This window comes from Beta vulgaris, chromosome 8 (genome assembly GCF_026745355.1).
Source record: "Beta vulgaris subsp. vulgaris cultivar EL10 chromosome 8, EL10.2, whole genome shotgun sequence".
NCBI classification, from domain to species: Eukaryota; Viridiplantae; Streptophyta; class Magnoliopsida; order Caryophyllales; family Amaranthaceae; genus Beta; species Beta vulgaris.
Genome location: NC_079209.1, coordinates 10,409,823 through 10,426,920, shown reverse-complemented (window position 1 = coordinate 10,426,920; position 17,098 = coordinate 10,409,823). Strand labels below are relative to the sequence as shown.

Here is a 17,098-nt window from a genome sequence, read left to right as displayed (position 1 = left end):
AGGGTAATCATTGTTAGACGATTTACCTGTGGCCTTGCTGGCTACGTTATTACTTTCGCGCTTCTGATATGGTTGATGGCGCCAATCAGTCTTCTTCTGGTTCTGGGATTTCCGATCATAGCTAGGCTCGCTTACGTACCTGGACGCCTCGTCCTCCTCGACACGTATCTCAGCCATAGCTCTGGCCCTGACCTCTTCGAATGTGCCACATGGGTACCTGGTCAATTCATAATACATCTAGATTTATAGGTTAGTCCTCTCCTGAATGCTTCGATAGCTGTGGGAACATCCAGGTTCTTGACAGAGATCATTTCCTTGTTGAATCGATCAGGTACTGCCTCACAGCTTCATTGGCTTTCTGGGTGATGCGGTATAGTCGCCGGTGTGCTTCTCTAGGATTCTGCTGCTTGCAAACTGCATATAAAACTTGTTAATTAAAGCAGCAAAATTTTGAATGCTACCTGGCTTAAGACTTATCAGCCATTGTAAAGCAGGTCCAGATAGGGTGGCCCCGAAGGACTTGCACATGGTGGCTTCTAGCAGATGCTCAGGAATGGACAGAGTCCACATCTTCTGTTTATATTGAGCCACATGGTCATAGGGATCCGCAGCTCCATCATACAGCTTGTGAGGCTGGGTCACGTTGATCTTTTTGGGAATCCTGGCTCTTGCGATTTCTTCCACGAAGGGGGATTGGGCGTAGCCATCAGGAGATTCTTCAGCCACAGGGGTAGGTGCTCCAGGTAGCTTCGTCAGCATGCGAAGTATTTTCCTGTTCTGAGATTCTAGGAGCGCCATTTTCCTGGCTGTGGGATCAGCTTCATCTGCTTCATCGTCGGATCTAGCTGCTCCATCTTCACCTTCGCTGGCCTCGGAATCTTCGAGATCAGACCTTAGGAATTATGTTCCGGATACGCTGTTTGGGTGTTTTGTTACTTTTGACAGAATCCAATCTTTTCTGAGGCTGTCAATGGTCTGCTGGGCCTCAGATTGAGTGCGGTGAAGGTCCTCCTGAGCCTTCAGCAAAGCCGCTTTCATTGCCTCAGCAGAATCGTCAGCCATTTCAAAGTTGGGTTGAAGTGTTTCTTTTGGGATTTTGATGAGAGTTTAGCTGTAGAGCCCCACGGTGGGCGCCAAACTGTTTATGCCAAATTCTGATCAGGCAGAACTTAGCTGAGGATCTACAGCTAATGGAGATGCAGCTACAAACAAAAAGATATAGCTAGGAATTAAAGAGAATGCAAAGAAAGCAAGACACCAAGAAATGGTGACGCGGAAAACCCCAAAAGAGGGTAAAAACCGCGGGTGGAATTGAGTCCACCAATCCACTATGTAGGAAGATTACAACTTATAGCTAGCAGCTAGCAGCTTGTAGCTTATACTAAATACACTTGTAAATATTTGTGAAAGTAAATGGAAGTGTTCTAATGTAAGCAATGTTAATGAACTGCCTTTCCCCAATACTTCTACTCCTATTTATATCCATACATTTATTGTTAACGTTGCTTTACATGTTTACGTTGCATAACTAATCTCCTAATATGATGCCATGATCTCCTAATATCAAGGAGTATCTCCACTTCTGCTTAATGACTTTGTCAACCCTATTTTGTAGGCGCAACAGCATTATTGACTTGGTCTTGATCAGTATCCAATGCTCTTTGAATCAATTTATTCAACTCCCTTCGTTCCTACTTGCTGTAGCTGCTACCTGGTAACTTCTAGCTGGGACGGATGTATATCCTGCAAATTCAGCTTAGCAAGATTTTTAGGACATAACAACTATATTACCCTTTTGTCCATCCCACTCAGTTATACCCAATGTTTCAAATGAAGTAGGATGAGAGTGAGGAGTAGATTTAACACTTTTCCTGGCATTTAAGGATTCACCAACCTCATAGTTCAGATTAACAGCCGATACATAGCAGGAAGAGGTTGAGACATATTAGTGACATACACTAATTGTGCTTCTGGAGCAAGAGTATGAGAGTCCATAGCATGCGAAACAACACATGGATCTTAAAAATTAAAGGGATAGAAATGTCCATATGGATACCCATCAAGTTAAAAACGAATTCTTGTGGATCTTGAAACCAAAGAACGGAGAGGAGGGGTAGAGAAAACAATATCAATGACAGGTTTTGAAGTTGTTGCGTGCATCATAGATTCACCATGCATGTCATCTTCATCCATATTTTCATTTCATGTTCCGTAATCACTATAAAAGGAAGATGATGGATCAGGATCATTAGCCTGCGGTGGATCATCATAGGGCCTCAGATGGCGAGGTGATTTTGGAAATGCATCCGGCTCATCTCTTCAGAATAAATTAAGATGAGAATTTTTATACTGAAATCAATCTGGCGAGCCTATGATGAGGTTTGTATAGTATTGAGAATTCAAAAGACCATATAGAACTTTAAACCCACTTTTTTCAAATTCCGAAAGACGATTGTGAATGCGTCTATTAGCCTCAAATTGCGAATAATTGCATCTAACAGTTGAATGCCCCACACATCCACATGATTTGCAAAATTTAAACACTCCTTCATAACGAAAGTAGATCAAAATTACATGATCGTCATAGTGAGGCAGACACCCTGCGATAAGTGGTCGAGAAAGATCTATGAAAACCAAAGCTCTAACTACTGACTGTAATGGCAGGGATCCTTCTATAGTATCCACTTGGTCAACATAACCCACATGATTCAACAATCCATGCACCCAATCTTGGTCCAAGAAACTCAAAGGTAGCCCAACAACTTTCACCCATTACCTTACATTTTTGAAATTAAGGTGTTGGGGGACAATAGTCCAATGACCACGACGGGAGGTGATAATGTGCCCATCAATGATAGCGCGCGGTTTGATATAGAACAAGACCATCCATATCTCTGTGCTTATCACATTCGGAAATGTAATAGGACCCGTGTGATGCACATTTATATTGCCCGACGCTTCTACTGGTTATTACTGATACCTTGGGCCAAGTGGGAGTGAGGTGGATTTGGACCAAAGAACACCATCCTTATCTCTGTGCTATAGCAGGACATCGAGAAATCTCGATTGGAAATTAGGGTTGTACTAAGTACTTACCAAACGAGTAATGTAAATATGTAATAGTTTCGAGCACTGTACCAAATCGGGTGTGTTACATATGTTAGGATTGATGTAGAAGATATGAAGAAAATAATATCATCAAATCTAAAAAGCAAAAAGTTAAAACAATGTTACATCTTATCAGGGAAATAAATCTTAAAAAGATTGGATCTAAATAAACTAAGATATAATAAAGCTAACTACGAAGCAAAAAAAAATTGATATTGGAATCACCTTCCTCGCTTCGCCCACCTGGGCACTAGGAATGACAAAATCATCGCAGTAGCTTTAGCCCACTCATGAGCTCCTCTTGCACACCCGGGGATGCACTACAATGTTCTTGGATCATTGCTCCTCTTCGTCTACAAATTTCTCCTTATTCTCTCCCAAAATCCACAACGTGTTTCCAGCCCTACTTATCGTACCAGACTATTGGCCTTGCATAACTAACATCGTGCGCAAGGATAACAAGTCAGACACAAAGCTTAGAAGAGGTACGGTGGAATTTTGGGTATTAGTCATAGTCTGAATACAAAATTTGTTGTTTTAGTAAAAACCAACTTTTTTTTTTTTGAAAGAGAAAATTTCATTAATTGAAGGCCAAACGGCGTCTACAATAGGTATTAAAGTAAAACAAGATACAATTAAACAAGACTAAATCAAATTCGTCTTCGAATAAACTACAATGAACCAGATTGAACAATACAGCACAACCCTCTTGTATTTGCTGAATCAAGCAGCTATTGATGAGGAAGTCTATCATTCTGATATATAGTATGGGAAGAACATTCTTGATCGAGTCAGGTTGACCGCATCCGAGATTCCAATACCTTCATGTTGAGTCTCGAACTTCAACCAATGAAAATAATTTCTCATACCTAAAAACAAAAGAACCATACTCACAACTCCCATAGGGCCGGGAGAAGGAGATTTCCAAAACAGAAACTAAAAACCCCATAACAGGGTTTGAGAAACTCTCATAAAGAGAGACTAATTTATTGAACAAAAAAAGAAAATGAATCAAAAACTGGAAATAAAAGGGGAAAAGGGGCTTACCATGGATGAAAACATCCATGGCATCCCCTATTGATGAATAAAGGGTAGGGGAGGCTAGGGTTTGAGAGAGAGAAAAAGAGAGAGGAGGCTAGGGTTTGTTTAACTTTACCCCATTAGTAAAAATCAACTTTAACAAGTATTAATTAGTTTTGGCATGTCAAAATCAGTATCGATCAATAAAACTAATCTTAGTTAAGTAAAAATTATGTGATGAGACTTCAGTCTTTTACTAATCTTTTGGTGCAAATAAAATTTCTCAATTGGCAATGAAATGTGAATGTCCTTAAGCTAAATCAATAGGAAATAATGATTATAAGAGAGTAGTTTTGTGCTTTCCATAGGGGATTAAAGTTCAGTTTTCACATTGGATTATGCCCCAAAATGTATTCAAACCAAAATAATTCGATTTTTGTTTTTTAAAAAATTTAGGCCAAATACAAACCAAATTAGGCTTAGTTCAAACCAAACCAAATCAAACCAATATTTTAAATTCTAGCTTGGATATAACTAAAAAAACCATTTTTATTTGGGGTTTGACGATTTGGACCTGCTACTTGGTTGCCCATGATTAAAAACAAATTAGCCCATATTTGAGTTTACAAGTTAGGTTTAGTATTTAGTAAATGAAATATATAAAAAAAATTGGAAATATTTATTGTTTCAATGGGCTTTTTGAAGTTGGGCCCAACTTAAATATGGACTCCTATAAATTTCGATTTTTTTTGGAACTAAACTCTCTTAGTCCAATCCAAAACAAAAAAAACAAATTTTACAAAAATTCCACACGAAATCAAAACGAATTAATAAATTAATTAAACCAAACTTCACCCCTAATTTTGAGGAGACATTTACAAGATAATTGAAAGAAATGAAACAAAATCTAAGACATTCTATCACATGTCCGCATTCCTATGCTTTATTCCTAATAACTAAGGTTTATCCCTAATGAAACTTTGTCTTCTTATGATCTTGTCACTTTCATTGAACTAGTGGTAAATTTTTGTGAACATGTATTTGTGGACAGTTTTAAAGTATGATTTTTTGACGTAAATGAAATAATTATTTAATTTTTTTGTGGTAAAGAATTCTTATTCAACTTTTACTATCTTTATAGAGTCATTGTCCATGAACTAAATAGGAGGTCAAAGCAGGTTTGTTAACTCTCCGATATTCAAGCGAGGGTCCAGGTTTAAGAAATCTCACCAATTTCTATTTAGGAAGGATTTTTCTTATTCTTGCCTTTTTATTTACAATTTTTTTTTTTGTAAAGGAAGAGTAAGTGTCCATGAAATTTACAAGATCTTAGTTTTTTACTTTAATAGCATGCATGTTTTTACTTACTAGTTTCAACATTTAGTTTGTCAAGCACTGTCTAGATATCGTATGTCCCACCTTTGGTCAAATGGAATTTTTGACCCATTAAAGCCAATTTCAAAATGGAGATTGATTGAGTGACCCCAAATCTCACACAAATATTACGAGTCAATTGTCTCTCATCCCTCTTATCTTCAAACAATCAATCAATCAATATATATCTCTATTATATAAGGTAACATATGGGGGACACCAAAAAATAGAAAATAGAAAAAAGAATAAAAGAAAAAAAAAATAGAGAGATAACTAACTGTTTCATTTGAATGAAAAAAAAGGGGGGAAAGTAGGACATTTAAACTAACCATCGATTTTTTGAGGAAACAAAATTTAAAGACAATTTTTTTGTACCCAATTAATTTTATTTTCTACTTCATATGCTATCACACATTATTGCACGCATTGCGTGCATGTAAGGCTAGTATATATATAAAGGAGGAACTTTTCGAGAGCATAGAGCACGTCACATAGGATTGTCATCTCATCAATTTTATTTTATTTTTTTTTATAAAAGTAGAGTTCTTCATATATTTAAATACATATAACGAGTTTTGGATAAGCAAAAATTAGAGTTTCGTGTTGAATGAACTTAAATTATTATATTATGTAATTTGTGTATAACTTTTGCTACGTAATTTGAAATATTATAATATTTTTACCATCGGATAGTGCTCGAAATATGATTCGAAATAAGATCCATATACAATATAGTTCTACAATTTATGAATAGAGCGTGCCACATAGGATTATCATGTCATAAATTTTTTTTTTTTATTTTTTTAATAAAAATAGCTACGTAGATCTAAATGCATATAAGGAGCTCTCGATAAACGAAATAGAGTTTCGTGTTTTATGAACAACTTAAGACCTGTTCTCTTCAGCTTATTTTCAGTTCAGTTCAATTCAGTTCAGTTCAGTTCCATTCAGTTCAGTTTAGTTCAGCTTTGGACAATACTTTTACTCTCACATATCACCATTCATTTCAGTTCAGTTCAATTCAATTCAGTTCAGTTCAATTCAATTCAGTTCAGTTTAGTTCAATTGTTTTATGCCGAAGAGAACAGGCCCTTAAATTATTATATTATATAATTTGTGCATTAACTTTTGCTACGTAATTCGGAATATTATAATTTTTGTAATATTGGATAGTGCTCGAAATATGCTTCGAAATAAGATCTATATGCAATATAGTTCTACAACTTATGAATAGAGCGCGCCATGTAGGATTCCTATGACATCAATTTTTATTTTTATTTTTTTTACAAAAATAGAGTTCTACATAGATTTAAATACATATAAGGAGCTTTGGATAAGCGAAATAGAGTTTCGTGTTGAATGAACAACTTAAAATATTATATTATATAATTTATGTATAACTTTTGCTACGTAATTCAGAATATTATAATTTTTGTATCATTGGATAATGCTCGAAATATGCTACGAAATAAGATCTATATGCAATATAGTTCTACAACTTATGAATAGAGAGTACTACGTAGGATTGTCATGTCATTAATTTTTATTTAAAATATAATAAAAAATAGAGTTCTACACATATTTAAATATATAAAAAGAGTTTTGAATAGGGAGAAATTTATGTTTAATTTTGAATAAACAACCTAAATTATTACATTATGTAAAATGAATACAACTTTATGGAACAAAATTTATTAAGTAAAATTTATTGTTACAACAAAAACTAAAATATCGAGCGAAAAGTTAAATTGATAATGAAAAAATTAGAGTTTGATTTTAAAAAATAATCTTAAAATATTATAGAGAACTCCATCTAAGCATGTCATGTTATTATTTTTAATTATTAATTTTTTTAAAAAAAAATAGTGTTCACTATAGATATAAAGACATATAAGGTGTTTTGGATAAATGAAAATTACATATTGATCTTAGATAAACAACCTAAATTATTATACTATGTAAATAAAATACTTCCTCCGTTTTTTTTAGATGTTACACTTTCTATTTTAGGAAGTTTTAAATTAGATGTTACACTTTTATTTTGGGTAATAACTTCTCTCTATCTCTCTCCTATCACATGTTCACATGGGACCCATTTGTTTTTCATTCTCTCTATCTCTCTCCTCTCCAAAAATTATCTAGGAGTCCGTGATTTGAAAAGTGTAACATCTAAAAGAAAACGGAGGAAGTATAATTTTTGTTATAAATTTGCAATATTATAGTTTTTTTTACTATTGGAGAGAGCTCGAAATATGTTTCGAAATAAGTTTCATATACAATATAGTTTTACGACTTATGAAAATTTATTTATTTGGATGAAAAATAACATATTATTTCTATTCTTTAATTTAATTATATGTAAAAAGAACTATAAAAATAGCATATTATATGTGGGAGGATATCAATTATATCTTTGAAAATAATCATACTCTTAAAAATCGAGTTATATGAAGATAAAATTACATATTTATAATTTTGAACCTATAGCATACCATGGGGGCATCACATGAATCAAATGAAAGTTTGTCAACGACATTGCAAAGGTATTATGCAATTCACTAATTATTTTATTCATAGAATATTTATTGTATACATATAATTGTTCATGTTTGTTTTTTAACATATATTTATATGTTAGATCTTATTCTTTTCTCCATGAACTCGATTCTACTAAACTAATTGAAAACTCAAGGTTCGCGTTTGTAGACTATTTGAGGTCACAGATCATAAAAAAAGAAAAAAATTTGATAAGTCTTGATACGGTCATGATGAATGAAGTGGTATATTTTTATCTTAAACAGTATTTTCGATTATTAGTAGAGGTTAATTTTATATTTAATTAGTTATATTTATGATACTGTCATTATGATCTTATTTTCACTTTTTCATCTTCCATTCTATATGCGTTAGTGTATATGTGCCATTAAAAGTTGATGTTGTGGCTGACACTCATGTTTTCTATAAGTTTGTTGTCATGCATATATTAAATAAGTACCATGTACTTTCTTCAAATATCATTGAGGTGTTCTTCATGTTAAATTTGTGTTAACTATGTAAGTCATACCAATTATCAGGATACTATTTAATAATAGACTTAACTACAATATTTAGTTTAACATTAAAATATATCGCAATAAATAATCTAGAAATAAGAGTATAATGACAAATACTTTACCCGTTCTTTTTCTACTCTAACAATGAATTTGGACGTGGTTTTTAAGGAAATGAAAATAGGGGTAGTTTAGCATACATATACCCCTTTAATTAACAAGTGTAGGTATAAGTAGATCCTTAATAAAGTAAATGCAACTTTATGAGACACTTTGATAAGTAATTAATGATGATTTTCTTGACATAAAGTAAATGCAATATTGTCAATTATAGTTGTTTTTTTTACTAAAAGTGGAGTGGTCCAAATAGATAAAACTACCCAAAATGGTGATTATTACAATAGAAAAAGAACAGAGGAATAAAACGGTGTTGAAAAATCATGATTTACAGCAACACAAAATCAACAATGTTAACAAAAAATTTGCAAAAAAATAATATAAACAAGAACACATGCAATGCACAGGCTTCAAAACTAGTATATATATTTGTGTGTGTGTGTGTGTGTGTGTGTGTGTGTGTGTGTGTGTGTGTGTGTGTGTGTGTGTGTGTGTGTGTTGTGTGTGTGTGTGTGTGTGTGTGTGTGTGTGTGTGTGTGTGTGTGTGTGTGTGTGTGTGGTGTGTGTGTGTGTGTGTGTGTGTGTGTGTGTGTGTGTGTGTGTGTGTGTGTGTGTGTAGAAGTGAGTTCATATGAGAATGCATACTTATATGAGAAATGAGAATGAATTTTACGCAGTATAACTCTTTTGAATAAGTGATGTAACTCCAAAAAAAGAATATTAGAAGAAAAAAATTCAATTTTTTTTTTTTGCTTCAAAATTTTTTAGAGGGGATATAACTCTAATGAACAAGTGTTGTAACTCTAATCCAATCGTGTGGTTAAGATATTCTCATTTCTCATGTAAGGAGCATTCTCATGAGATCCTGTCCCTATATATATATATATACATTATATAAATATATATATATATATATATATATATAATATATATATATATATATATATATACATACATATACATATAGGGTTGGGTTCTAATGAGAACCCTCTTATGGTGAGAATCACTTAAAATGAGCAAAAACTTTCTAAAATGAGCAAAAAAAACTAACAAATGAGCATAAACATAAAATGAGTAGAAAACATTAAGTTATCAAAAATGTAAAATGAACAAAAATGTAAAAGAAGAAAAATGTAAAATGAGCATAAAAAAGTTCAATGAGAAAAAAAGTAAAATGAGCAAAACGTAAAATGAGCAAAAACATTTATAACTGAGCATAAAATTGTTAAATGAGCAAAACCATACAATAAGTGAAACAAAAAATGAGCAAAAATATTATGAAATGATCAAAATCTTCGTAAAATGAGGAAAAAGGAGTGGTTCTCACCATAACGGTGGTTCTCATATGAACTTAAACCTATACATATATATACACATATATACATATATAGCCGGGCCGAAATTCGGGCCAAAATTTTATATCCAAATCCCGCTATTTCTGGTCCGAAAGAGCGGACATTTTGGGTCAAATCGGTCCGGAACAAAAATTAAAGTAAAAAGCCATTTTTGATTTGCCCAAAGGTCCAAAGCCAAAAAAATCGAGTTGGGCCGGACCAGTGGCGGACCCAGGAATTTGATATGTGGATACGAAGTTACGGACACTTATTGATGGTACTTTATTATTCGTTGAAAATTTGAACCACCCATTTCCATATCATTTTCTTGACTTTGAGGGACACTTATTGATGGGAATGAAGGGGAATCGTTACTTTCATTCGATACATTTTTATTGGGAGGTGCGGGTGAAGAATAAGAATTACCTTCCGAGGATCTCATTCTTTTGAAAATGAATTGTCGAAAATCGGGTTGCTTAACTTGCTTTCCCTTGGATTTACTTGACTTGGGTGTATCATTTGTCATTTCCTAATTGAATTCATAAAATTAATTGTCAATTTCAATTTCGAACTTCAACAAGCAAACCCTAACTAATTAATCAACATTGTCCACATTCAACAATTTACATCTAAATATTCAATTAATCTAAGAATCAAACATATATAAACTTATAAAAGTTGGAAAATATGAAATTAAAACACAAGCAAAAGAAAATAAGAAAATGTGAAAACTTAACTGTTAACTTACTTGTTCGACACTTCGATGGTTGTGGTTCCGTCGAGAACTTACTGCTCGAACTTCGAAGTTCGAATTAAAGGCGGCGAAGTGCGAACAGTGGTCGCGAATTCCTCGCTGGTTCCATCGGGAACTTACTGCTCGAACTTCGAGTTTGAACTAAAGGCGGCGAAGTGCGAACGGTGGTCGCAAAGTCCTCGCTAGTTCAGTGGTTCCATCGACCGTCGGTGGTTTGAGTCAGATTTCAGAGAGGAGAGTGGAGAAAGAGGAGCGTGAGAGTTTGAGAGAGAGAGGAGAGGGGAATTAATCGCGTGCGGCGTGTCCCTTTTTCGTTCCAACGTTTTTTTTTTCGTTTGTTTTTTAAGCTGATATCATTTTTTGAATTTGGGTATACGGCGGTACCCCATGTACCCCTCTGGCTGGATCCACCATTGGGTCGGACCGCGAGCAAATTTTTTTTGCCCAAACTTGTCCAAAATCGAGCGGAGCCCACAGACCGAGCTGATTTGATCAGCTTTATCTGATCTCACCACTTAACTTTTTACACATTCAAAAATGGTTTAACCACGTTTTTGAAGCTTCTATGAACTTCAATGTTCTAATAATGTTAATGGGAACTCTTCAATAGAAAAAGAAAACATAGAAAAAAACATCTGTTGCGCGAGTGGACAGGAGTGACGACTGTAAATTCAGCTAGTGAGTCAACAACCCAAAAGACAAACAACAAAAAAAAAAAAAAAAAAAAAAAAACCGTCCGTTGTTTTCAACTTCCCATCTCTCAAGTTATCTGTTTTTCTAGGAATCTCTCTCTTTTGAATGATCAATCAAAGCATCAAAAAAATCTGATCTTGGATATCAATTCCTAAATCCAAGCTTTATTCTTTCTCCCAAAATTCAGTTTCTTTGCAAAACTTTAACTGTACTTTACACCAAAAAGTACTAGTAGAAAGTAGAAACTCAAACTCAATCAATTGCAAAATCATCAACAATTTTATTCCTGGATTATTCTTTTGTAAAATCTTGCCAAAAAGAGCACAAATATGGGTTGTTGTGCAAGTAGAAGCAAAGTTTCACAAGGGAAAATCAATGGGCTTAGATCAGAGAAAAGGGAAAATAGTTCAGCAACAACTTCAAGCAACCCACAAAATTTTCAACAACATCAGCCACAACAATGGCAACATCATCAACAACAACAACCACCACAGCAACAAAGGCAGCAAATTGTTGTTGAACAACAAAAACCAAATACCCAATTCACCCAACAACAACAACAACAACAACAACAACAACAACAACAACAACAACAACAACAACAACAACAACAAAGGTATAATCAACCTCAATCCCAACAACCCAATTCCCAATTTAAGCCATTAGAGCCAAAACCTAGGCTTTTAATTGCTGCCCCACCTCCTGATACTATATTGGGTAAACCATATGAAGATATTAGGTCAAATTATAGACTTGGGAAAGAATTGGGTAGGGGTCAATTTGGGATTACTTATTTGTGTACTGAGAATTCAACTGGGCAAACTTATGCTTGTAAATCAATTTTGAAGAGGAAATTGGTGACTAGTGCTGATAAAGAGGATATTAAGAGAGAGATTCAGATATTGCAGCATTTATCAGGGCAGCCTAATATTGTGGAATTTAAGGGTGTTTATGAGGATAGGCAATCTGTTCATGTGGTGATGGAACTTTGTGCTGGTGGGGAGTTGTTTGATAGGATTATTGCTCAGGGGCATTACTCAGAGCGAGCCGCCGCTTCAATTTGTAGGCAGATTGTGAAGGTTGTTCAGATTTGCAACTTTATGGGTGTGTTACACCGTGATCTTAAGCCCGAAAATTTCTTATTGTCTAGCAAGGATGAAGGTGCAATGCTGAAAGCCACTGATTTTGGGTTGTCAGTATTCATTGAAGAAGGTTGATTTCTTACCCTCTTTGTAGTGCCATTGTGTTTGCTTATGAGTTTTACTTTACTTGATATTTATGTTCTGTAGAAAACTGCCTTTACGGAAGGTGTTAGGAAAGGAAGAAAGAAAAGATGAAAGAATCAAAAGACAATGCTATTTTTGTTGCTATCTTTTGGTCTGTCCTACTATTTTTCTGAGTATGCCTTTCAACACTTGTGTTGGTTGTATATTACAATTAACAAATGGTGAGACATACTTGTCTTCAAAGGTTAGCTATGGGGGGAGGGGGGAAATGACATCTTCTTATGATTAAGTTATGAAGATTGTATATTACAAGTTGCACCTAGTGTAATGTGCTCTTGAACTTTAGTCTGCGATGTTTACCAGCTTGAGCGATCTGCTAGTAGTCAAACTGATGTTTTGCCTGTAAAAAGATAGGAGATCAATATTCAACATACTCGTGAATAATAGAACAAACATAACACTGTCTCAGCAGTGATTCTACAATGATGGTCTTATGAAGATAACCATTGTAGCAGAGCAATCACAAAAGAATCACTGTATAGTTTAAATCCTTAACATGATTATAAACTTGATTCTACACTGTCTATTAGGAACTGTTATTATACCTGGAACCTGGAATTGCCAATCGTAATTTATTGTGCATAAGAGGACGGATCTTTGGGCTACTATTAGTACTATATGCAGCTATTTAGTGTTTACTAACCTTCTTGGTTGGCAATTGTTGAGAATCACTGATCATTTGGAATAGCCAAAGGCCAAATTTTTATATGAGAAACTATTTTTTGTATTTTTCTAGGGAAGGTGTATCGTGATGTAGTGGGCAGTGCTTACTATGTTGCTCCTGAAGTACTTCGGAGAAACTATGGTAAGGAAATCGATATATGGAGTGCAGGAATTATGCTGTATATTCTGCTCAGTGGTGTCCCACCTTTTTGGGCTGGTGAGATAATCTTTATCTTATTTCTGTTATCATATGTACAATCAATCTCGGAGCCAAGAGAATTGACTTAATTTCTTTTGCAGAAAATGAGAGAGGTATATTTGATACCATACTGAAAGGAGAACTTGACTTTGAAAGTGACCCATGGCCATCTATATCAAAAAGTGCAAAGGACCTTGTCAAGAAGATGTTGAACCCGAATCCAAAGAAGCGGATCACCCCTGCAGAAGTTCTTGGTAATTTGCTTGGATGCCTCTTTCAGTAAATGGCAATATTGTATGTGTCATGTACCTGCACTTTTCAATGTCCTATATTTGTAAGTTTATGGGTAGTAGCTCTTATGCAATTGCAACATGTGAGCAGTATGACACTGCCATATTAAGATAGAAAATTGGATTTCTGACTATTCTATTGCTGTCTGTCTTTACATAATTGTGGATAATACTAATGTTAGGGGCCTGTGCTCTACATGCCTTTTTTTTCTGATATTTCCTTAATAATGTCGCCATATTGTTCATATTTATAAACGTCTAACATGCTTTATTTGTCAAACACCCAGATCATCCTTGGATGAGAGAAGGCGGAGAAGCGTCAGACAAGCCAATAGATAGTGCAGTGCTCTCTAGAATGAAACAGTTTAGGGCAATGAATAAGCTCAAGAAGCTAGCTTTGAAGGTAAGCTTCTTTGTGGAACTTCTATTTATTGTTGTATATCGCGATTCAAGATTTTTTTTTCAAACAGAGCTGCATAGTAAAGAAAAAAAATTCTTTATAAGAAGTTAGCAATGGTTATGCTTTAACGGAGGTTGCTAGGAAATTATACTGGATGGTTTATGCTTCAATTGGCAAGTTTTATTTGGCGATATATGGCAATCATGAGAATAAGAAAAGTGGAAAGGATTTACGCACACGTAAACTTTATTCTAGGAGAAGAAAAAAGCTGATGTGGTTTTGACAGTTGAAAAAGACATTAACTAAGTAGATTGAACATTTGGGTTTATCTCTGCATTAAGCTTTTAGATGAAATGAAGAATATGATTTTACAGGCAATAGGGAACTTCAGAAAAAGAATAATCTTATCGCTTTAGTAGGATGACCAAGCTTCGTATAAGCTCATGAGACCATTTTTTCCTATCTCTTTGCTAGAGTTTTGTTTTTATGTAGTAGGTCGTAATGTAATCGGGACACTTGCAATGCCGTTAGATTTAACAGAAGTTCTGCGGTTCTGCCACTTAAGCCACAAAGATGTCAGAACACCAAAGGTCTTTTGCTAAATATGTTGGTGATTCTAGATTTCATATGAAGAAAATAACAGTTTTTCGGAATTAGTACATGGCTATACCTCTACTATTGATCGTTCATTCGTCATTCGCTTATGCAAAGCCCAGTACAGAGATAACTTCTGACAATTTGTCTGCTACTGAGTAGCTCCAGACTTGAAATATCTGTCTTTTCATTGGGTGTACACAATTGCATATTTTTACTGCCTTTCATGTTATCTAAGTCAACTGACTACCATACCACTGTCCAATGATATCTAATGCTGTCAATTATAGATGTTCGATCATTTCAATATATGTTGTAGCTGTAAATTTGGAATTTTGTTGATTCTGATGACATGGGCTCATTCAATTTCTGTAGGTTATTGCAGAAAATATGTCGGAGGAGGATATAATGGGTTTTAAAGCCATGTTTGCTAACATGGATACAGACAAGAGTGGTTCAATAACATATGATGAGCTTAAAAAAGGATTGGCTCAACTTGGGTCAAAGCTTACTGAAGCTGAAGTCAAGCAACTTATGGAAGCCGTAAGATTGAAATCATCATTTAACTACATATAAATGTTCCCCTTTGCAGTCTCTATTAATATAACTTTGTTGCTGTTTATGATATAACGGGAAACTCTCTGCAGGCCGATGTTGATGGAAATGGGACAATTGACTACACGGAATTCATAACTGCAACAATGAATCGACACAGATTGGAAACAGATGAAAATCTATCAAAAGCATTTCGATACTTTGACAAGGATAATAGTGGGTGAGTCCGTGGAAGAAATGCATTTCTGGCTATAAATATGTATTTTTAATAAATATAGTTAAGGCTGTCCCCTAAATGAGTCCCATGAGATTCCAACCCTCGACCACAGAGGTGGGTTGCGACACAACCACAACCCCACCACTTCAATCTCGTTTTGCGATATACATGTATTTTCTTGTCAAGCTTTGTGTAGCTTCCTACTACGCTACTATACCATGTTCCTGTAAATGCAACATGATCCGATTAAACTAAAAATATGAAGGCAGCTTAATTATTTAGATAAATATTAGATGGTATCGACATTTACTGAATATTGGCCTTCTTTTGCATGTCAGATTCATTACAATGGATGAACTGGAAGTTGCCATGATGGAATATGGAATCGCTGATGAAAGCAGCATTAAGGAAATTCTCTCTGAAGTCGATACTGATAACGTAAGTATCTATTAATTACACATCTATGATTCACATCATATGGGCAGGAATTTTTTTTGGTTATGTCCACCATATAGCACCAACTTTTGTGAGAGAGCCCTGTTCACAAAACTAATATATTTGATTTTGAATGTTTTCTATGGAATCGAGCTAAACTATCATGATTATACTTGACTGTTCAAAGTCTAACATCTTTACCTTACCAATTTTGTCTATCTTTAGGATTCTGACTGAAGAGTATTTAAATGTTTACTGAATTCAGAAACTGGAGTACTCTCATATATTTCTTTGTTCCTTACGCTTAGAATCTTGTGGTCAAAGAATCAAAAGTTCGACTATAATTGGAAGAAAATATATATACAATAAATATAGCCATTTGAGATCTTATTACATCCGTCTCAATGTATATGTTTCAATAGATCAAATGGTTAGAATTTTCAATAATATATATTTAGATAAGAATGGTGAAAGATCTGCATTGGATCAGAGAAAGGTAGTGCAAAGAACGAAACATTTGTCCACATTAAACTGATTTTGTTGACATATAACAGGATGGGCGAATCAACTACGAAGAATTTTGCACTATGATGAGAAGTGGTACAACACAGCAAGTAAAACTGTTCTAGTTCCGGAATCAGTTCATATAAGTAGGAAGGTTTTCCATAGTCAGACTGGTATCCTAGTGATCAAATTATTTTAAGGCGGGAGCTGCAGAAACCTTGTCTACGGAAAAAATTCACTCTGCATTCGCAGAAAGTTTGAACATATGTGTATATGTACTTTCGTTCCATAGATTTTGTTTGTATTTTAGGCCTTCTTTTCTGCATTTCTGCTTGAAGCAGAGTAATTTTGTACTTGTATTTTAGATAAACCATCACAATTCTTAATAGTAAGTAAGAGCTTCTTGTCGTCTAAATGAAGAAATAGTTGTTCAATTCTTTTGAAGAAGAAAACCAACAGAGGATTATATTTTCCTTGGATTAGTGATGTTTTACCAAGGCTTTAA

General features: G+C 34.5%; 1 protein-coding gene across 1 annotated transcript; it reads left to right on the top strand.

The window, feature by feature from the left end:
• The first annotated feature begins 10,997 nt into the window (after positions 1 to 10,997).
• On the top strand, positions 10,998 to 17,098 carry LOC104901000 (calcium-dependent protein kinase 2). The gene is made up of 8 exons (XM_010688543.4): positions 10,998 to 12,662; positions 13,473 to 13,616; positions 13,700 to 13,852; positions 14,176 to 14,291; positions 15,258 to 15,425; positions 15,530 to 15,657; positions 15,993 to 16,092; positions 16,644 to 17,098. Exons 1-8 carry the CDS (start codon positions 11,780 to 11,782, stop codon positions 16,716 to 16,718), a joined length of 1,767 nt encoding a protein of 588 aa, XP_010686845.2. The 5' UTR covers positions 10,998 to 11,779; the 3' UTR covers positions 16,719 to 17,098.

What these genes read in the sequence shown, in the direction of transcription:
- LOC104901000 (XM_010688543.4), top strand. Translation starts at nt 11,780, where the DNA reads ATGGGTTGTTGTGCAAGTAGAAGCAAAGTTTCACAAGGGAAAATCAAT. An exon ending in GTCAGTATTCATTGAAGAAG is followed by an intron (nt 12,663 to 13,472) that starts GTTGATTTCTTA and finishes GTATTTTTCTAG; the next exon opens with GGAAGGTGTATCGTGATGTA. An exon ending in TTTGACAAGGATAATAGTGG is followed by an intron (nt 15,658 to 15,992) that starts GTGAGTCCGTGG and finishes TTTGCATGTCAG; the next exon opens with ATTCATTACAATGGATGAAC.